The sequence below is a fragment of the Protopterus annectens genome, chromosome 4.part0 (assembly GCF_019279795.1).
Source record: "Protopterus annectens isolate FY-2018-M chromosome 4.part0, PAN1.0, whole genome shotgun sequence".
Lineage (NCBI taxonomy): Eukaryota > Metazoa > Chordata > Ceratodontiformes > Protopteridae > Protopterus > Protopterus annectens.
In genome coordinates this window covers 1,407,805,253-1,407,830,018 of record NC_056733.1, presented here as the reverse complement: position 1 = coordinate 1,407,830,018, position 24,766 = coordinate 1,407,805,253, and the positions used below count along the sequence as shown (strand labels likewise).

The 24,766-nt window shown below is 45.0% G+C and overlaps 1 protein-coding gene across 1 annotated transcript in view; it reads right to left on the bottom strand.

Moving 5' to 3' along the window:
- The window catches only part of CDKN2AIPNL (CDKN2A interacting protein N-terminal like), a 142,619-nt gene that overhangs the window by 74,204 nt on the left and 43,649 nt on the right, over positions 1-24,766 (bottom strand). Inside the window, exon 2 of the mRNA XM_044069239.1 lies at positions 1,239-1,338. Coding sequence (XP_043925174.1) covers positions 1,239-1,338 — 100 coding nt within the window. The remainder of the gene's footprint in view (positions 1-1,238; positions 1,339-24,766) is intronic.

Genomic DNA, 24,766 nt, shown 5'->3' with positions numbered 1-24,766 from the left:
AAGAGCCCAAATAGGGCAGGAGTTTTCTCTGGATAGTATATTTGGTGGGAAAGTTTGAGTTGGTGGCAATGTAGTAAGTTGGGGAATTCAAGCCAGTGTAATAGCTGTAGGGACTTGGCAGTGGTGGAAACAAGACTTGGCATTATTTGCGAACCTTGCTATTTTGTTATAGCAGGTAGTAAGTTTGTTTAGGTCGGTTTTATTTATGTTTGTAAGTACTGGGGATGCTGTTGTTTTTTGACAGGAATTTCCAAAGAAGCAGACTCACTTTTGGAAAAAAATACACAACTCCCCTTGTGTTAGGCATAGCAGTCTGGACAGATAATGAGTTATTTCCCTGCCCCTTCTTCCAAGGCCAATAACAGTAGTTTTCCCTCATCTGCCAAGGACACTCCAACAGCTGCACAGGACCTGCCTAACCCCTGGTCCATGGTGGCTGTAGGGACTACACCAAAGTGAGCTAAGAAGAAAAGGATGAATGGTCTGAGGAACCAGAAATGGCAACATCAGAGTCACTCATCTGCGGCCAAGGCTCTTTAGCAGCCTTTGCCATCACAGCATGCTGTATATTAATTTTCGTCTCTTTGTGGCTGGAAGAAAGAAGAACCAAGGAACAGATAGGTCTTTCCATGGTTTAAGCCAAAACAGATTTCAGTTTCCAAGGGAAGTATGGCAGTAGTAGTTGGTAAACAATAAACCATTAACTTTTTCCCACCAAAAGACACAGTAAAATACAGTAAACAGCACTTTAAACACGTACCCCTTCCTCAAAACGTAAAACAAGACCACTTTTACCTCAGCGAAAGTACTGTTAAACAACTTTTCCCCCAGAAAAGTCAAAAGTAACACTACTGATCAAGAGTTGCTAAAAGTCATGTGACAGTCAATAAAAACACTTCTCCTTGGTTAATTTTTTCCCCACAGGAAAGGTTCACCATCTTAAAAAGTAAATGTAGAAGCTTACCCCCCCAGGGACCTTATCTTCCCAGCAGTAGAAAGCCCTCAAGAGGAGTGCTCTTTGGCAGCAAGAAATTTCTGAAGGGCTTGGACCCCAAACCACTGTTTTATACTCCGCTCGAGCGGAATAATGGTCTGGGCACGTGGAAGGTACCCTGAAGCAACAGAAGCTGTCCATCTGTTACACCAGTAGCAGAATATATAGCTACTGCAGCAGTGATCTTAATGAATATTTACTATGGTTAGTTTTGCATATTAAGCTAAAAATGGCCACTGCTTACCCGTTTCATTATTTCATCTCTTGTAGTAAACTGTGGTGCATCTTCTATTTCTATCCCCTCAGCCATCTTCTTCACTTTTTTTAGAACTACTTCATTGTACCTAAATATAAGTATTTCAATATGCAGGAAATACAAAACAGTAGTGTTATTTACTTGCATAAAGTCAATTTATGAAACTTATACAAGTGATTTATGAACAATTTAAGCACAATGAACTCTAACTTTATATTCTAAGTATTCAAAAAAAAAAGACAAAAAAGTCAAAATTATTGGCAAGGAATTTCTTCAATCAAGTACAATTCACAACTTTTCAGCCTGTGGCTTATTTACGTGTGCCAACAAACAAAATGCAGTCATTTTACACCAACAAAGTCTATTTTTTTTTTTTTAAACAGAAATTTAAAATTCAAGTCATGAACGTATCATAGATAAATCTAATTACCATATTCCCTTACCAATAAAGCTTACTAAGTTTCAAATTTTCACTGAAATCATGTTCCAAATTAGTACTCCCAGATCTCCACCAATGTTTTTTCTTTTCCCTCAACTCACAAAAAGTGAGGGAAAATGCAAATATCCTTAAACATGATGTTCAAAAAATTACGACTCCTAATGGTATATAATGATGCTGCGTAATGTCATCACTCACCGTGTGTTCATTTTCCTTTGTAAAATCTGTTGCAGTAACAGCACAACAAATGCACACTGCAAAGTCTAGTACACAACTGTATATACACCATGTGCTGGCATATGTGGTTCTGCCTGAACCCACAGCTGCATTACAGGAAATGAGTCATAAGGATTTGCCACCATTTAAACTATGACATCAACTTCTTAACAGGTATGTCTGGCAACTGAATAGCAGCTTGGAGCATTTATATGAGAAACCTCTCTGGAACTCCCATCTTTGGGACAAGTGTCTGCAGCAAGGAGAAGATTGCACAAACATGCTTCCTACGGTAGTCCAATGCTCTAGATTCTTTAACTAGTAAGTAACTACTAGACTGTGTGGTGCTGGAGCCCTCTTAAAAGAGAGAGCACTACAGATATGGTGCCCAAATTCTCATAAGCCATAGTGGTGGCTACTTTCTGGCTAACCACCAAATAGAGAGACCACTCAGGTTTGTTAGGTACATCTAAAAAAAAGTCTTTTGCATGCAACTCTGTGAGCAAGACACAGAGTTGATGTGCCACCCCTCCACCCCAAAACAACTTCTGGGACTTGAGGTCATAGTGGGCTGGGGACTGGTATCCTCCTCCTCAAAGATCACACACCAACTTGAGCAAGATTCAGTAATCAAATCAATGTGCTCCCTCTCACAGATTTTAAATTAAAATCCATAAACATCTTAAAAATAAATATACTGACCACCTCAATAAAAACTCTTGGGAAATAAGTCCGGGGGGGGGGCAGCTATCACTTGCTTATAGATTTTTTTTCTTTATGCACAGATGAGATTCCCTACTGCTACTAATGTCCAAAAATGCTAACTGCGTTGCACTATACTGTTAAAATAGGAACTTAAAATTGCCACTAGAAGATTTCAGATGTTTTACAACTGTTGAGAATTTCTAGTATGCCTTCAACTACAGTAAGTATACTTCCATTAAAATTCATGTAAAATGGTAACATTTCCATATAGGAGTTCTGAAAAATAACTTGCTAATTGCCTGTAGTATATGTTGAAAGTCTTTCTTTGGGAACAATTTAAGCTAACAATATAGTTGGACAACAAATAAGTTTCTTTCATCACAAAGTGATTTCCTTCCCTTTAATCCAAACTAAGGAGAGCTGTTGAAAAGAACACACAATTTAAACAGTATTTTCTGTGATGTCTGCCTGAAGCCTCTTCTATATGTACAACAAACAGGGGAAAAGGTCAGACTTATCACATCATTTGCAACACCCTGAATTCTGTGAAGGGACAGACACATCTCAGGCTGTTAGGACCTGAAGAAAACAAAGCAACAGTAATTACAGCTACAGCGTCAAATGTTTCAAACCCGATACTGACCACAGCAAGTGCTGTGTGTGTTAGTCACAAACGATCAACTTAACATATCTATTACAAATGTGGCATACTTCTAAAATACTGGGTCTGAAAAAATGCTAAACAAACTAGGTTTGAGTCGAATACACAAATTCATCTTAAAATGCTTCAAAATCAATAGATGTCCACGCGAAGACAAAATTATGCTCTGGGTAATCTTCTTTCGGCTTTTCCCAGTTAGGGGTCACCACAGCAGATCATCTGTCCGCTCATGATTGGCAGTGGAGTTTTACGGTGTCCAGTTGCCAGCCCGGCGCCCAACCTTCCACAGAAGGCGCACACACATACACACACCCCTAGGGCCAATTCAGAGTGTCCAATCCACCTACTGCATGTCTTTGGGATGAGCACCCGGAGGAAACCCACGCGACCACTGGGAGGACATACAGACTCCGCACAGAAGGCACCCCAGCCGAGAATCGAACCGGAGAAAGTACAGTTTTGTACCTACCATAAATGTAGATGTCAGATAGGTATGCATCTGCAGTCATCACATATGGGTTGTCCTGCCTCAGGCAGCCCTTCGGTCCGCCGGATTCCAAAGTCTGGGTCTGGCCTCAGCTGATGTCGCTCTTTCCCGACGTCAGAGCGTCTGGGGTATAAAAGCATCAGCCGACGCCATTTTCCTCAGTTTTTCTTGCCCCAGGTGCCCTCTAAGGAAAGCTAAAATTTGGAGAGATGCATTTTAAAAACAAATCCAAACATGCGCAGTACTATAAAAACAAATGCACCATAATAGATCCCCCCAGCTAGCTATAAGAGGGGTAAGTACCCAAGAAATACCACTATAAAAGGGGTAAGCACCCAAAAAAAATACCACAGAGGGGAAGGAGGGAGGGTAAACCTGACTGCAGATGCATACCTATCGGACATCTACATTTATGGTAGGTACAAAACTGTACTATGTCCTTCAAGGATGCATCTGCAGTCATCACATATGGGTAGAATACCATAGCCAATCTGGGGGTGGAGGTACTAAGTAAAGGATGGTGTAGCTAAAATACCCTGCAGGACTGCCGTAGCAAAGCCTGCTCTGGATCTGGAATATAAAGGTAAATTGTAATGCTTGGCAAATGTATGCATGGAGCTCCATGTAGCAGCTTCTAAAATGTCCTTGGTAGCCACCCCTCTTAGGAAGGCTGTGGAGGTGGCTGTGGCTCTCGTGGAATGAGGTCTAATGTTAGCTGGCACAGTTTTTCCATGAAAGGAGTAACAAAAACAAATGCAATTTCCTATCCATTTTGAAATTGTCTGTTTGGAAATTGCTTTTCCTTGTGCCCCAGCAGCATATGCTACAAACAGCTGGTCAGTCTTTCTGTAACGTTTAGTTCTGTCCTAGTAGCACAACTGTCTGTGTATGTCCAGGGTGTGCAGAAGTTTCTCCCCTTTATTTTGTGGTTGTGGGAAGAATGTAGGCAAGTGAATAGCTTGGTTCAAAGATACCCTGGATACCACCTTTGGCATAAATGTAGGATTGGTTCTCAATGAAACTCTGTCCTGATGAAAAATAAGAAATGGCTGTACTGCCATTAGAGCTTGTAACTCAGATACTCTTCTTGCTGAGGTTGTGGCCAGAAGGAAGGCAGTTTTCCAAGACAGAAACTGTAGATCTGCAGATGCTGCTGGTTCAAAAGGGAGGAAGTGTTAGTTTTTCCAACACGAAGTGAAGGTCCCAAGTAGGTAGAGGTGGTTGGAGGATTGATGTTTTTGATTCCTCTTAGAAACCGTCTCAGGAGAGGATGAGAGAAGACAGGTGGATCAACATTGTATTCTGCTGAAATTGCTGAGGCATGTATCTTAATGGAAAAGTAAGACAGGCCGTTGTGGAACAATTCTGCCAAATATTCCAGTATATGTGCCATGTTCATCACAGTCGCATCTAGGCCCTTTGTTGTGTTCCAAGTGAGAAATCTTTTCCATTTTGCTGAATATGCCTTCCTTGTGGAAGGCCGGCGAGCTTCCATAATAATATCCTTCACTCTCTGGGATAGCTAATATCCTTCACTCTCTGGGATAGCTTATCCTGAGGAGGAGTCAAGGTATTTTCCAGGCAGTTAGTTGCAAGGTTTTCAGGTTGGAATGCAGAGTCTTGAAATTGTGCTGTGTCAGTAGAAGTGGCCATAGGGGGAGAGGCCACGGTTTCGTCTGCGACATGCTCTTTAACAGTGGGTACCAGTGCTGTCTTGGCCAGCTTGGTTTATGTGCATGCGCAGCTCTCTGTGACCATAGCCCTTGGCTACATCCGGTAGTTTTTGTTTTTCTTCTGTGAGAAAGGCCATTTGGGTGGTTGTGTCTAGATCCGCACCCAGAAAAGTTATTCTTTGGGATGGAACAAGTCTTGATTTGTGGATGTTGACTGTATATCCCAAGGCCTGCAGTAGGTGGATGGCATAATCCAAGTCCTTTAACAAAGTTTGCTTGCTGTCCGCTTGTATAAGGCAGTCGTCCAGATATGGGTAAATCTGAATCCCCTGAAGTCTGCAGTGTGCAATTACTGATGCCAGGCATTTCGTGAATACTCTGGGCGCAGTAGATAAGCCAAAGGGCAATGCTGAGAATTGATAATGCTCTGACCCTGCAAGAATTCTGAGGTGTCTTCTGCAACTTTTTCCAATAGGGACATGCAGGTATGCCTCCTTGAGGTCTAGAGTCACCAGCCAAGACCCCTTGCCCAGCATGGGAAGGAGTTGCTGTAGAGTCAGCATTTTGAATTTTGGCACAATGAGGTAAGTATTCAGGGAGGACAAGTCGAGAATAGGCCTCCATTTATTTTCTTTTCTTGGAACAAGGAGTAGTCTGGAGTAAAATCCTTGGCCTTGTTCTGAAAGGGGAACCTTTTCTATAGCTTTCATTTGTATTAAGTTGGAAATTTGTTTCAAAGCTTCTGCCCTCTGATTTGGTGGCAGGTCTGGCATGCCTTTTCTATTTGGCAATGTGTGGAAATGGAACCTGTATCCTTTGTCTATTATTTGCAGTGTCCATGTGTCCCTTGTAATGCGCTGTGCCAATTTTTTGAAAATAAAGAAGCTTTCCGCCCAAAGGTGCTTCTAATTGAGCCCTGGTCGGCGGAGTCAAAACAAAGTAATTGAGTCTGTCCTGGTGTAGCAGTTTTAGTTCCTGCACTACCTCTCTGGTTGAGAGGCTGCCATTGACTGCCTCTGTAGGAGCCTCTAGCTTGCCCTCTACCTCTGGCACGCCTATTCCTGCCTCTCTGAGATCTGTCTGAGTCCGGAAAGGACCAATTCTTAGTAGGCCAATTTCTGCTGAATCTCGGTGGTTGGACTTGCAGAAAGTCTTTGACTGTTTGCACAGATTTTGCCTTTTCTTCAAATTTCTTTAAGACCTCTTGAGCCGTGGAACCAAATAATTTTTGCTTTTCCATAGGAGCATCCAAAAGCTTAGCTTTAACATGGTCTGGCAGAGATTGTTCCTTCAGCCAGGCATGCCTACGTATGACTGCACCTGTCATAGCTGACCTACATGAAGCTTCCAATGCATAACCACACTGCAAGAAATGGTTACTAACCTGCTGGGAGTTATGTACCAGATCCTGAAGGGATTTGCGATCAAGGGGTTCAGAAGAAGACCGTTTCTTATGCAATTCATCTAACAAATACTCTTGGTACTGTATCATATGAAATTGACAATTTAATGCCCTCATGGAAAGAGTTGCAGAAGTATACACTTTTTTACCCCATCTCTCTAAAGCTCTGGACTCCCTTTCAGAGGGTAGAGGATTTCTAGCAGTGGCAGCTGCAACCCCTTTTGGGCCCTGGGAAATAGTTTCTGGATCAGCAGAGTGGGCCTTGTACAGGTGAAGATGCGAGTCCGGGACCCTGTAGTACCTATCAGGTTTGGCAGGAGCCGGAGGGAGAGAGTCAGGGGTTGTACTAGCATCAAAATACACATCATCAATGACATTCAAAACAGGAGGTATAGCTAAAGGCCTATGCTGAGGTAAATGTAAAAAGGTCCTTAATCTCTTTCTAGAATCAGAGAATTCCTGACCCTGCCATTGAAAATGTTCTCTCAGAGTGTAATGTCTCTCCAAAGGAAAACTCTTCAGGAGGGGAGGCTGAGGGAATAGATTCTTCAGCATCAGAATCCTCGTAGGCCTAATAAGCCTCCTCCTGGTGGTCTGTCAGAGTAGAGCCATCAGAGGACTCATCTGAGGAGTGGGGGTCAGAGGGCTCAACTCTGGGCCTTTTGTCTGGAGGTGATTGCGAGCCCCTGTCCGGATGAGGTTGAGAATCTCTAATTAAGGAGATAAGATCCTCTGTTAAGCTAAGAATCTGTGAACCAGTAGAGGGTCTCAGAGGTAACTTTGGGAGGCAAAGCTTTAGAAAGTTTAGCAGCTTTAGCCCTAGAGAAAGCCGTAATGGACATGGATGCAGGAGGTCTGGCTGCACCACGTGCAGGAGTAGATTTGTCTAAAGGAATGGTGTCGGAAGGTTCCTGGACACCAGTTTCAGTAGGTAATTCAATAACAGACTCGGCCGGGGCCTCCGGGGCCGAGGTAATCGGTTGTGCGGTTTCGGTAATCGGAAGTACCAAGGACTCTGTTTCAGCCGAGACCCTCGCGGTAGGCCCGACAGTGGTTTCAGCCGAAACCGTGGCCCGCGTGTCGGTCCTTGTCCTTCCGTTTCTTAACGGAATGCGAAGTCGGAGTCTCCGACGGCATCTTGTAAGCAAAACTAGCCCCAAAGAATTCCTCTGCAAACTCCGACGTCTAAGAGTTTGTCGGTTGAAGGAAGCACAGGCTGAACAGGCAGAGACGTCGTGGTCTAGGCCTAGGCAGGGGAGGCAGTAAGAGTGGAAATCCTTATGAGGTATTTGTTTCCCACAAGTTAAACAATTATTAACTTTATCTGACATCGGCTGAGGCAAGAAAGAGTCCCCAACGGGGTACTTAGCTTTTTCGAAGTCTTCGGTAGCTGAATCACAGGAGCTGGCCGACTGGCACTTGCGAACTGCTTCTGCTTCGGGCACCACGCGGCAAGAAAGACTGAGGAAAATGGCATCGGCTGATGCTTTTATACCCCAGACGCTCTGACGTCGGGGAAAGAGCGACATCAGCCAAGGCCAGACCCAGACTTTGGAATCCGGCCGACCGAAGGGCTGCCCGAGGCAGGACAACCCATATGTGATGACTGCAGATGCATCCTTGAAGGTCATCATCTTGCTTCGAGGCGACAACGCTAACTTCTGCACCACTGTGGCCACCCTCAAAATTATGCACTGGGTAATGACTGTTTAATTTAAACAGGCTAACTTTATTCTACTATAGCAAAAGTTCAGTTGGGTACACTTACCATAAATGTAGATGTTAGAGTGTATTCACTGTTGCAGTCATTACATTTGGGTTATCCTGCTAGCAAGTTGCTCTGTCGGCCTGAATTCCAAAGTCTTGGGTCCTGCGTCGGCTGCTGTCGCCCCTTCCCTGACATCAGGTCGCCAGGGGTATAAAAAGATGCAGCGGACGCCATTTTCTTCAGTTTTTCTTGCCCCAGGTGTCAAGTGCCCCCAAAAGGGTATGCTAAATATATGCAAGTAACACATACATGCAGAAAAATAAACTTTACCTTCATCTATAAGCGAATACACCACATAGGTTACAGCAAAAAAAAAAAAGGCATTGCAGGTGGGTAACCTGGATGGCAACAGTGAATACACAACATCTACATTTATGTTAAGTGTACACAACTGTACTATGTTCTTCATGTTTCACTGTTGCAGTCATTACATTTGGGTAGATTCCCAAAGCTATGGATGGGAGGATGGAACTAAACAGCATTAGGAGCGGCTAGGAGGCCCTGCAGAACAGCAGTGGCAAAGTCTGCCCTGGATTTAGAGCAAAGTGGCAGATTGTAATGTTTTGTAAAGGTATGCAATGAACTCCAAGTAGCAGCCTCTAAAATGTCTTCGGCAGGCTTTCTCAGGGGTGTACCAACCAAAGTGGCTGCAGCTCTGGTTGAATGTGGCCTAATGTCCTTAGGCACTGGTTTGCCATGCTGAGAGTAGCAGAAACGAATGCAGTGATCTATACACTTTGAAATGGTCTGCTTGGAGATGGCCTTTCCTTGTGATCCTGCAGCATATGCCACTAGTAATTGTTCTGTCTTTCTGAAAACTTTAGTGTTATCCAAGCAGAATCTAAGTTGTCTGTGTACGTCCAAAGAATGCAGAATTTTCTCCCCCTTGCTCTGTGGATTTGGACAAAAAGTTGGCAAATGAATAGTTTGGTTAAGGGCTACACTGGATACCACCTTAGGCATAAATGTAGGGTTTGTCCACAGAAAGACCCTATCTGGAGAAAAAATGATAAAGGGTTCCACAGCCATGAGAGACTGTAGCTCTGACACTCGTCTTGCAGAAGTTATTGCTAGGAGCAGAGCTGTTTTCCAAGATAAAAACTTTATATTTGCAGTAGCAGCTGTCTCAAAAGGAGGCAAAGGTGAGTTTTTCCAAGACATAATTGAGATCCCGTGCAGGTATTGGTGTTCTCCTTGGAGGTCTTAAGTTTTTGGCTCCTCTGAGGTACTGCCTTAAAAGATGAGAAAAGAGTGGTGGCTCTGTATTGTAATGAGCCGAAATGGCAGAGGCATGAATTTTAATTGATGTGAAAGATAAGCCTTTGTCCAGCATCTCAGTTAAGTATTGCAAAATCTGAGGAATATTTGGGACAGCTGTATCAGTTCCTTGAGCTTGGTTCCAAGCACAAAATCTCTTCCATTTTCCAGCATAGGATTTTCTAGTACTAGGCCTTCTGGCTTCTAAAAATGACATCCATCACAGCTTTACTGAGAGATGTGCTTTGTATGGCTACATTATCTGCCATGCTGCCAGGTTTAGGGTCCTGAGTTAGCTGTGCAGAATCTGATTGCTTTGTTGGGACAGTAGATGAGGTATTTTGAGGTAAGGTCCACGCTGGGCATTGAGACAAGTTCCTTAAGATTGGATACCAGTACTGGCGTGGCCAGTCTGAGGCAATCAATCAGAATCATTTTTGGTTTCTCCTGTCTGACCTTTAGGAGTACCTTGGGGAGGAGAGGCAGTGGAGGAAAGGCATACACTGATAGGTTTGTCCAGCTGAAAGATAAGGCGTCCACTATCCATGCTCAACGATAAGTCCTTGTGCAGAATCTTTTTAGTTAATTGTTGTAAGGGGAGGCAAATAAATCTATGTCCTGGCGTCCCCATTGCTTTGTTGTTATGCTGAAGACTTGTGGATCCAGGTGCCACTTGTGGGGATCCATGAGGTTTCTGATTAGTTCGCCTGCCAGAGTATTTTCCTTTCCTGGCAGGAATTGTGCCTGCAGATGAACTTGGCAAGTCAATGCTGTGTCCCATAAAGCCATGGCTAGTCTGCAAAGGAGGTAAGAGTGAGTGCCCTCCTGCTTGTTTATATACCACATGACCGTGGTGTTGTCAGTCTTTATCAGAAGTTGTCCCGAATGAATTAGGTCCTTGAAGGCTATCAGGGCATTTTGAACAGCTGGCATCTCCTTTTGATTGATATGTAGATGCATTTGGTTTGCGGACCAGGTGCCCTGAATACCTCTTCCTGCCATGTGGGCCCTCCAGGCATAAACTGATGCATCCGTCTAAGGTTCTGCCTGGCTGGGGGTAGTGAAAATGGCTGTCCCTTGTTTTGGTGACAAGCCTTTGCCCACTATCGAAACTCCTGTTGCAGGCAGGGAATAAGAGAAATCATTGTTTCCAGGCTGTGGCAATGTTGTGTCCAGACACTTTTTAGGTACCATTAAAGTTTCCTCATATGCAGTCTTGCATATGGAATTAGTAGGATGCAGGATGCCATGAAGCCCAAAGCCTGAAGAATTTTTCTTGCAGATAACTGGGCCTCTGTTGCCATTTCCTTGAAATAGGTAGTCAAGTTGTCTGTTTGCCTGGCATGAGATAAGCCATCTGGGCAGTTTATTTAAGCTTGCACACAGGGAATATGATCTCTTGTGAGGGTACTAGTTTTGATTTTTCGTTGACTGTGTACCCTAGGCATGTTGAAAGTCTCTTCACAAATGCCAGATGCTGTAGTGGAATGTCATTGTTCTCTGCTTGAATGAGGCAGTTGTCCAAGTAAGGATATATCAGTATTCCTTTGTCTGCAGAAAGCAATTACTGGTGCCAGGCACTCTGTGAAGACCCTGGGCGCAGTAGATAAGCCAAATGGCAGTGCAGAGAATTGGTAATGCTTTGAGCCAACCGGGAGTCTGAGGTATCTTCTGCATGATTGTCTGATTGGGACATGCAGGTATGCCTCTTTTAGGTCTAAAGTCACGAGCCAAGCCTTGCTGCCCAGCATGGGCAGTAGCTGCTGCAAGGTCAACATATTGAATTTGGGTATATAAGTGTTCAGAATAGATAGGTCCAGTATTGGTCTCCATGCTTTGGTCTCCATGCTTTGTCCTTTCTGGGTACCAAGAACAATCTTGAGTAAAATCCTTGTCCCTGCTCTTGCGGTGGCACTTGAATAGCCCACATGTGCATGAGAGACGCAACTTGTTTTTGAGCCTCTGCCCATTGATTTTTTGGCAGGTCTGGCCAACCGTTTGCCCTTGGCAGGGTATGGAAGTGAAACTTGTAGCCTTGTGACACTGTCTAGAACCCATTTGTCCTGGGTAATAATGTGCCAATTTCTAGAAAAGTGCTAGTTTTCCCCCTAATGGTGCTGCCAGAAGACAAGTGCTTGGTGCAGGCAGGGGGAAGTCATTGGGAATGTTTGCTGTATGGTTGTGATTTGTCCTCTCCGCTTTTGGAGGTAGAAGCACCCTCTATTGCTTAGACCTGTACGAACCTTGTGGCTGGGATCTGCCTCTAGGGCATCTGGATCTGCCCCTTTGAGGTATGACACTGGAAAGGACCAATTCTTTGGAGGCCAGTGTCTGCTAAACCTAGGAGGCTGTACCTGTAAGAAATCCTTGACCGTTTGCATAGATTTAGCTTTGTCCTCCATTTTATCACCTCTTCTGTCTTACCAAACAGGGCATCATGCTGTAATGGAGCATCTAATAATTTTGCTTTGACATTATCAGGCAGATTTTGTTCCTTTAACAAAGCATGCCTCCTAATGACAGGACCCATAACAGCGGCCCTGCAGGAGGCCTCTAGAGAATCCAAACCACATTGCAAAGTATGTTTTCCAACTTGTTCAGCTGCATGCAATAAATCCTGCATTTCTTTGTTTTCTGCACATTCAGAATTTATCAACATTTTCTGTTTAAGCAGTGTCATGATATATTGCTGATATTTGAGCATATGAAGCTGGCAATTTAAGGCCCTTATAGCCAAGGTAGCAGATGTGGAAATCATTCCCCATCTGTCTAGTGCCCCAGAATCTCGGGGGGGGGGGTAGGGTTTTTTTTTTTGCAGTGGAAGCCTGGACCCCTTTGGGACGCTGAAAAATAGTTTCTGGGTCTGCAGCAGGGTTTTTGAAAAGGAATTTATGAGAGTCAGGAACCCTGTAGTATCTGTCCGGCTTAACAGGAGCTGGAGGTCAGGGGTCAGATTAGACTCCACATCATCTACGATGTCTAACACAGGTGGAATAACTAGAGGCCTGTGTTGAGGTAGTAAAAGGAATTATTTGAGCCTTTTCTTAGATTCTGAAAACTCTTGGCTCTCCCAGTGGAAATGCTCCTGATCTGAAGATTCAGTCAGTCTCTTGCCTAGGCCTCTTATCAGCAGAGAGATGGGAACCCCTGATCAAGCTAATTAAGTCTTCGGCCATTTTGAGCATCTGTTTTTTGGGCATGGAGGCCTGTTCATGAGGCTGTTGAACTTGTTTCTTTGTCTTTAAAGATGCTTTAGTCTTTGAAGCTGAAGTAGTTTTAATGTATAACTGTTTAGGTCTGAATACACCCTCAGAAGTAGATACCTGCTCAGCGGCTCTGGACCCATCTGAGGGAATAGTCTCAGAGGCTCCAATAGCTTGAGTTTCCTGCAGCCTGGCCGACCCCCCATGGGTGTCTGTAGCGGCCTGCGACTCTAAAGTAGCCGGCGTCAGGGGCTGCGAAAGCGCCTCACTGAGAACCGGCGACTGGCTTAGGAGAAGCCTAGTCATCGGTTTTGGACCTTGGTTGCCTTTCTTTGCGTTTTTGTGAACTCTGGTTGTCTGATGGCTGACGACATTGTAAAATTAAATATTCGGCCAAAATAGCTTAATGCAAAATTGTACAGACGCTTAATAGTGCGTTGGTTAAATCTAGCACAAAACTTGACAACTAGAGATGTCATGGTCAGGGCCTAGGCAAGGAATACAGTAAGAATGAATGTCCTTATGAGGTATTTACTTCCCACAAGAAATACAATTACTAACTTTTTCTGACATCGGACTGGAGCAAGAAAAAAAAAAAAGTTTTCCCAACGGGGTACTTAGCTTTTAATGAAGACTTCGGATCTGAAATTAGAACACGAAAATCTCAGGAGTCGGCCAACCGGCACTTGCGAACTGCTTCTGCTTCAGGCACTGCGGGGCAAGAAAGACTGAAGAAAATGGCGTCGGCTGCATCTTTTATACCCCTGACTACAGGGAAGGGGCGACAGCAACTGACGCAGGACCCAAGACTTTGGAATTCAGGCAGACTGAGGGCAACCTGCCAGCAGGAAAACCCAAATGTAAATGACTGCAACAGTGAAACACGAAGATAATCATTATTCTCATTAAAGCGCATTCTTCATTTCCATAAAGCTACATCAGGGATGGAAACAAAATCATGTCAGCACCATCAGATAGACTGATTAAAGACCATACTACTGCAGAAAGCATCAAATACAGGATGAAAAACATCTTTTTTTTTCAATTTTTTTGTGTAGTTGGCCTTTAATATGAAGCGGGAGTTTATAATAGCATTGGGTCTGTGTGTATAAAGGTTTACATCAGCCCCTCAAGGTTTTTCTCCTTTACAGTTTCTGATGAAATGTCCAAAGACCAGTTTTCTTACACAAGGGCTGTTCTCACATCAAAATATCTGTGAAAAGGTCCATCTTTGGTAAATGTTAAAACTTGTACTGCAGACAGTGCTCAGCAAATAAAACTCTCAGGCTGCCAAGCTCCCCTTCTCTTTTCCACAATTCACCATATACTCTCTCAATCTCTATTGTGAAGTCAGCACTAAGCTGAGGAAAAAAAAAATAAAAAAGGGAAACAGTTGGAAGAGAAAAGCTAACTAACATCACAGGTGGGACACGGGGAGAGGAGCATGTTACTGCAGACAGACCTTCTTACAGATCTATCTTTATGGTAAGTACAAAACTTTTGCATCAGAGATGAGGTCTTAGCCAATCCTCCTGTGTGATCACTCCATACCCCCGAGTAGCTCCAAAAGATCAGTATTAGAATACATGATCTACTTTGTAGTGCCTTGCAAATATATTCAGAAAGACCAGGTTACAACCGTGCCAAAATCAAAGCTGGCATTAAATTAAAAAAAGTCATTAATTCCACCTCCACCACCTTACTCATATGTACTAACCCAAACGCTGCTGCCTCTAATCCCAAGCCTATACATTACCAAATAAAAACCCTTTCCCTAACAGCATCACTACACAAGAGACGCACCTCACAAGCACACATTACAGCTACCTCCCTTTCCTAGCCCTTACTCTAACCTTAACCCACAATTACTTGCATATACACAACTACCCCTAATGCAGATACTTCTAGTACATCTGAATGTGATAGCATTGGTAACCAACCCTACTAACATGTAAGCAAGCAAACCTCCTACAAAACTATGAAAATGTTGATATTCCTAGCATAAAAATTCCTGCCATTTGAAATTACACTTTCGATAAAAAATAGTCAATGAAGTACTTACTGTACCTTTTAAATGATCCTCATTATGGTTTGGTACCTTATAATTCTGGAAATTTTCTCCCAATGACACAAAGGAAATGGGCTTCATCCAGAGTATCACATCTGCCAAAAAAAAAAAAAAAGTGTTGTTCGTTGCTTATTCTTGTGCTAAAGTGAAACAATGTCTGCCTGACTATAAAAAAAGCAGCTTCCTTATTGGAAAGAGTCTTGGAAAGATAACAGGGTATAGAAGAACTTGGTCTGACACGGACATGCAAAACAGTTTCCAGTGTCTCCAGGCTCCGTTGACAATTTATCAAAGCCAGTGCAGTGGCACCAATGATGAATATAGGCTAAACAAGTCGGTAGTTAAGATGCGTTTCCCATGTGAAGGTTCTCTGGACCTAGTCACTAGAACTGATGAGAACTAGATACCCACACAGGATAGTGTTAAGACCACTGAATCTGAAGGGTTCATTACAGGGCCGGCATGTAAAATCTGCCATAAAAATAAGAACTGAGGTGATGAGGAGGTCAACCATGAAATGCATTTATGTTGGAATTTGTTGGGGTTGATTACATTGAGCATTCCACTTTCTGAAGTAACAGAATTCAGTCTTGGAATAAAAACACCCGACATACTGCTGTAGTAATAGAAAAGACTACCAACATGAAAGCCTGAACTGGAAGAAAACTATTCATCAGGATGACTGCCATTCCAAAGATGTGGCGGCCTGAGGAAAGATCCCCTCTTGTAAACCAGATCAATCTAAAAGCAGTTAAGATCAATCCTACAGCAAGTACGAACCTTGATTCCCAACAGCCTTAAACTGACTGCAATTACTGACCAACACTTAATTGGTAAGCACAATGGAAACTGAGTAGAGTCTAAATGAAAAGCCTTTGACAGCGACAGATTCTAACCCAGAAGTATATAAACTTCAATACCTTGTCTATTTTTCACGTGCAGGAAAGCATCTTGGAAGCCTACAGTGAACACCCAGGCTCCTTTAAACAAATATGCAAGGGTGGACAGCGTCACGACCATTCAAAATGTTTATTTGGCAGTAAACACATTTAGCTGCAGAGATCCAAAAAGGGGATGAAGTCATATGTTTCTCTGGCAACAAAAATCTGGAATAATATCCGCAAGTAATGGGGGGGGGGGGGCTTTCAGTTGGTACACAAAAGAAATTTAGTACCTCCTTCCTTCACAGTATGGGGGTGGGATACCTGGCAAGGGCAATGACATTTTGTGTGGGAGGAAAGAGAAATTAGTATCATCTGGATATCACCTCCCTTACCCATTTCAGTTTAGAGATCTTCCTCTACACTGAACATGAAAACAACCTCTCCCAACTACCCCCCAAAGTGGGTCAATCAGGTGGAGAGACAGGTTTACTGTAATCCACCCTGGGCCTTAGAGACTTCTTGGCATCACCAGGAAAACAGACCTTCAGGCCTGTGCTCTTGACTGTATGGGCTGCCAGTTTGCAATGCTCACCATTTGCTGCATCTGCTGTGGACTGTGCCAGAACCACATATAGTGATGTCTCCTCTGCAGCTTAAAAAAGGCCTAGGTTAGGGTAGATACATCCTAGAAAAGAGCATATGCTACAGATGCTACAATTTAAACATCCACAGAAGCAAGGGGCTTATCCCATCCTTTTTCTTTTCCAGTTGCTTACACAGCTGAACAGCAGAAGAGCCTTGAAGGAAGTGTCTAGAAAAGTTGTCATTGCATTCTCAAAAATCTGACAGAAGTGTGGCAAGACTGCCAGCATAGAGTGATTCTGGACCTTGCTGCATGAGAAGCTCCATGTACCATGCTGCAAGCCATGCAGACCAAAAGACCTCCTAGACAAGTGGCAGTAGTTGCCAGGGTCTACATATTCTTCAGCGTACTGACTGGTTACTCTTCTGCCACATGTTATGGTTCATCAGCCATGTCCCTTTGGAAATGAAATGCAAGAAAAACAGTTTAGCAATCACGGGGACAAAGTGATGGAAGTGAAAGCCCATTTCCCAACTCTGTCGATGAAAAAACAGACATACTGTGAGGAAAGGACAGTGCATATCTGGGCAGTTTGCACAAAGTGAAGGACTCCTAGAGACACGGACTTAAAGTTTAGAGTGAGTGTCTATGCATACTACACTTTCCCTTGGATGAAGGAAAATGTAAATGATGTTCTTTTTGGGAAATAAAGCCATCATTTGGGCTTGTCTCATGCAACAGCTGTGGCATCTTGAATATAAATCAAAAATTGGCCACCCAGAAGTCCTTTTCTGAAATTGGTGCTTTAAAGCGGAGATGGGGAACAGTGAGTCAACCCTATCCTGCAACATACTCTGGGAAGCTCTCCAAATTCACGATCAACTGCAGGGAAAGGTGGAGATGGTCTTTTTCTCATTATACAGTGGAACTGGGATCCCAATAGCGGATAAATGTGTTTCACCTTGACTAAGCATGCTCTAGGACTCTTCATTGGAAGTTTGGAATTGAGACACTGAAGTCCTCTTAGCTGGAAGAGGAAACAGAGGACCTGAGACATGTATGAGACTGAGGCAACTGGCCAAGAAGGTGGGAGTAACTTGCTAGGCGGTGTAGACAGATTCTTGATGGGTCTACAAGACTACTACTGGTCATTGGCCTGGATAAAAGAATGCCACAGGGATCTGAAAAACTGGCACTGGAACCACAGATATCAGGAAAAGAAATACATATATTAATGGTTCTTTGCACATAAAGGTGTGTAGCTTTGAAATTCTTCTAGAGGAGGATCCTATGGAAGACGGATGGCTTCATTCAAAGTAAATTCATAAACAAATTTAGGTATGAATGCTTGATTGGATACAGTTATGTTATGCACTAAAGTCCAAACACCAAAAAAGGCAGCCCAGTAAAACGTAGAAAAAACGATCCAGGCACCTTCCAGGTTCAAACTTTCTTTAGCACTTCCGTCATTGTCTAAGGAGACTTCATCAGAATAATGAAGTTAACCAAAAGCACTTTATATAACCATGATACGTATGATGACAACTCATTTAACCAATCCAAACCTTAAATGTCACAAAGATGCAACTTTCCAACAGACTTAAAAACTCCACCCCCATTTTGTTTAAAAGGGCATATATTTTACCAGTATAAAACATTCATAGTGTGTGTGTATATATATATATATATATATATATATATATATATATATATATATATATATATATATATATATATATATATATATATATATATATGTATATATATATATATATATATACATATACATATATATATATATATACATACATATATATATATATACATACATACATACATACATACACACACATACACATACACACACACACCTACCTCTCTCTCTCTCTACATACATACCTAGCTCTCTCTCTCTCTACATACATACATACCCCCCTCTCTCTACATAGCACTAGAATTAAATATCAAAAGGGGAATTGTAGGACATCCAATTTAGTTTATTTGGCCACCTGTAAAAGCTGCCCATGTTTTTATGTGGGTATGACAACTCGGTGTTTAAGGAACAGGATATACGATCACACATACAGTATTAGAAATGAGGACTATAACAACGCACTATGGAAACATTTAAAAGACAATACTGTATGTACGGAGTTTAGGTTTGGAATATTGGAAGTTATTAAAAAGAATTCAAGGGGAGGTGACACCAAAAACAAACTTAGTGAAAAGGAGGTCAGGTGGCAAATTAAACTGAATGCTTCTACATACCCTGGCTTAAATGAGCATATATCAATTAAGCCTATTTTAGCAGGTAGTTACGTGTAGAAAAATTATAGCAATTAAAATAACTTGTATATGTTCTACAATTTTAAACACAATCAATTAAGTGTGGACAAAGTTCAGTTAGTTTTTAGTTTCTAGGAGTGATGAAATGTATCAATTGTAATGAAATAGGTAGGTTATGTAAATATGTATGCATACTATGTTATTGTATTACTTGATTTTTCAAACACTGTTTGAGTAATGAAGTTGTATGTATGGACACTAGCACTTTAATAATTTATGAATGAATGTCATGTGATGTCAGAATTTGGTATAAATGAGGAACTGTATGAATGGGAGTTAGTTCTGACGAAGTCTTTGGATGAAAGCGCTTAACTGGATATTTTATGCTTGGAAATTAAAGTTCCTTTTATTCATTCTGCGAGTCCATTTGGAACAGAAAGCATTATTTTTCTGGTGTTATTGGTTGTTCGCTGTTCCAGTTTCTTTTTACTTACATACATACATACCCCCCTCTCCCTACACACACACACACACACACACACACACACACCCACACCCCTCTCCCTACACACACACACACACACACACACCCCTCTCCCTACACACACACACCCCTCTCCCTACACACACACACACACACACACACACACCCCCTCTCCCTACACACACACCCCTCTCTACACACACACACACACACACCCCTCTCCCCACACACACACACACACACACACACCCCTCTCCTACACAACAACACACACACACCCCTCTCTAACACACACACACACACACACACACACACACACACCCCTATCCCTACACACACACACACACCCCTCTCCCTACACACACACACACACCCCTACACACACACACACACACACACCCTCTCCCTACACACACACACACCCTCTCCCTACACACACACACACACACCTATCCCTACACACACACACACACACACCCTATCCCTACACACACACACACACACCCCTATCCCTACACACACACACCTATCCCTACACACACACACACACACCTATCCCTACACACACACACACCTATCCCTACACACACACACACACACACACACACACACCCTATCCCTACACACACACACACACACACACCTCTCGCTCCACACACACACACCTCTCGCTCCACACACACACACACCTCTCGCTCCACACACACACACCTCTCGCTCCACACACACACACACACTCATCTCTACACACACACACACACACACACACACACACACTCATCTCTACACACACACACACACACACACACTCATCTCTACACACACACACACACACCTATCCCTACACACACACACACACACACCTATCCCTACACACACACACCTATCCCTACACACACACACACACACACTCTCTCCCTACACACACACACACACACTCTCTCCCTACACACACACTCTCTCTCCCTACACACACACACTCTCCCTACACACACTCTCTCCCTACACACACACACCTCTCCCTACACACACACACACACACACACACCTGTCCCTACACACACACACACACCTGTCCCTACACACACACACACACCTATCCCTACACACACACACACACACCATCCCTACACACACCCATCCCTACACACACACACACCCATCCCTACACACACACACACACACACCCCTCTCCCTCTTCCACACACACACCCCTCTCCCACACACACACACACCCCTTTCCCTCTTACACACACACACACACACCCCTTGTACCTACACACACACACACACCCCTATCCCTACACACACACACACCCTATCCCTACACACACACACCCCTATCCCTACACACACACACCCCTATCCCTACACACACACACACACACCCCTATCCCTACACACACACCTATCCCTACACACACACACACACCCTCCCCTACACACACACACACCTACCCCTACACACACACACACCTATCCCTACACACACACACACACACCCCTATCCCTACACACACACACACCCCTATCCCTACACACACACACACACCCCTCTCCCTACACACACACACACACACACACACACACCCCTCTCCCTACACACACACACACACCCCTATCCCTACACACACACCCCCCTATCCCTACACACACACACACCCATCCCTACACACACACACCCTATCCCTACACACACACACACACCCCTATCCCTACACACACACACACACCCCTATCCCTACACACACACACCCCTATCCCTACACACACACACATCCCAACACACACACACACCTACACACACACACACCTATCCCTACACACACACACACACACACACACACACACCTACACACACCTATCCCTACACACACACACACACACACCTATCCCTACACACACACCTATCCCTACACACACACACCTATCCCTACACACACACACACACACACACCTATCCCTACACACACACACACACCTATCCCTACACACACACACACCCCTATCCCTACACACACACACACACACCCTCCCCTACACACACACACCCTCTCCCCCACACACACACCCTCTCTCTACACACACACACACACACCCTCTCTACATACACACACACACACCCTCTCTCTACATACACACACACACACCCTATCCCTACACACACACACACACACCTATCCCTACACACACACCTCCCTACACACACACACACACCCTCTCTCTACACACACACACACCTCTCTCTACACACACACACACCCTCTCTCTACATACACACACACACACACACCCTCTCTCTACATACACACACACCCTCTCTCTACATACACACACACACACACACACACACACACACACACACACACCCTCTCTCTACATACACACACACCCTCTCTCTACACACACACACACACACCCCTCTCTCCAACACACACACCCTCTCCCCAACACACACACACACCTCTCTCTACATATACACACACACCTCTCTCTACATATACACACACACCTCTCTCTACATATACACACACACACACACACACACACACACACACCCTCTCTCTACATACACACACACACCCTCTCTCTACATACACACACACACCCTCTCTCTACATACACACACACACCTCTCTCTACATACACACACACACACACCCTCTCTCCCTACACACACACACTCTCCCTACACACACACACACACACACTCTCTCCCTACACACACACACACCCTCTCTACATACACACAGACACACACACACACCCTCTCTACATACACACAGACACACACACACACCCTCTCTCCCTACACACACACACACACTCTCTCCCCTACACACACACACACACACACTCTCTCCCCTACACACACACACACACTCTCTCCCCTACACACACACACACACACACACCCTCCCTCTCCACACACACACACACACACACCCCTCTCCACACACACACACACCCCTCTGTCCACACACACACACACCCCTCTGTCCACACACACACACACACCTCACACCCCCTCCTACACACACACACACACACCTCTCCCCCACACACATACCCCTCTCACCTACACACACACACACACCCCCTCTCCCTACACACACACACACACACACACACACACCCCTCTCGCTCTACACACACACACACACACCCCTCTCGCTCTGTACACACACACACACCCCTCTCGCTCTGTACACACACACACACCCCTCTCTCTAACAAACACACACCCTCTCCCTACACACACACTCTCCCCCTACACACACACACACCCTATCCGTACACACACACACACCCTATCCCTACACACACACCCTATCCCTACACACACACCCACACCTATCCCTACACACACACACACACCTCTCCCTCACACACACACACAGCCCTCACACACACACACACACACCTCTCGCTCCACACACACACACACACCTCTCGCTCCACACACACACACACACCTCTCGCTCCACACACACACACACCTCTCGCTCCATACACACACACACCCCCTACACACACACACACACACACCCCTATCCCTACACACACACACACACACACCCCTATCCCTACACACACACACCCCTATCCCTACACACACACACACACACTCCCCCTACACACACACACCCTCTCCCTACACACACACACACCCTCTCTCTACATACACAACCACAAGCCCTCACACACACACACACACCCCCTCTCACACACACACACACCCTCTCCTACACACACACACCTCTCTCACACACACCCTCCCTACACACACACACCCCCTCCCGACACACACACACACACACCCCCTCCCGACACACACACACACACACCTCTCCTACACACACACATACCCTCTCACCTACACACATACCCCTCCCTACACACACACACACACCCTCTCCTACTACACACACCCACCTCCCTTATACACACAGACACACCCACCTCCCTCGTACACACACACAGACACACCCACACCCTCCTACACACACACACACACCCTCTCTCTACACACACACACACACACACACCCTCTCTCTACACACACACACACACACCCTCTCTCTACACACACACACACACCCTCTCTCTACACACACACACACCCTCTCTCTACATACACACACACACACACACACCCTCCTACACACACACACCTCCTACACACACACACACCTCCTACACACACACACACACCCCTCTCTCCAACACACACACACACACACCCCCTCTCCCACACACACACACACACACCCCCTCTCACACACACACACACCCCCTCTCACACACACACACACCTACACACACACACACCCCTCTCCTGCACAACAACACACACACACCCCCTACACACACACACCTCTCTCTCTACACACACACACACACACCTCTCTCTACACACACACACACACACACACACTCTCTCTACACACACACACACACACACCTCTCTCCTACACAAACACACCCCTCTCTCCAACACACACACACACACCCTCACCTACACACACACACACACACTCTCTCCCTACACACACACACACACTCTCTCCCTACACACACACACTCTCCCTACACACACACACACACTCTCTCCCTACACACACACACATACACTCTCTCTCCCTACACACACACACACACACCCCTCCTCTTACACACACACACACCCCTCTCCACACACACACACACACCCATCCCTACACACACACACACACCCTCCCACACACACACACACCCCTCTCCCTCTACACACACACACACACACCTCTCTCTACACACACACACACCTCTCCTACACACACACACACACACACACACACCCGCCTCCCCTACACACACACACCTCTCCACACACACACACACACACACTCCCTCTCCACACACACACACTCCCTCTCCACACACACACACACACTCCCTCTCCACACACACACACACTCCCTCTCCACACACACACACACACACACACACACAGCCCTCTCTACACACACATACACACACACGTACACACCCCTCTCCTACACACACACACACACCCCCTCTCCCACACACACACACACCCTCTCCCTACACACACACTACACACACACACACCCTCCACACACACACACACACCTATACCTACCCACACACACACACACACACACCCCTATCACACACACACACCCCTATCCCTACACACACACACACACACTCTCTCCCTACACACACACACACACACACCCCCCTCTCCCTACACACACACACACACACACACACACACACACACCCCCTCCCGACACACACACACACACACCCCCTCCCCCCACACACACACACACACACTCACCCCTCCCGACACACACACACACCCCTCTCCCTACACACCCCACATACACA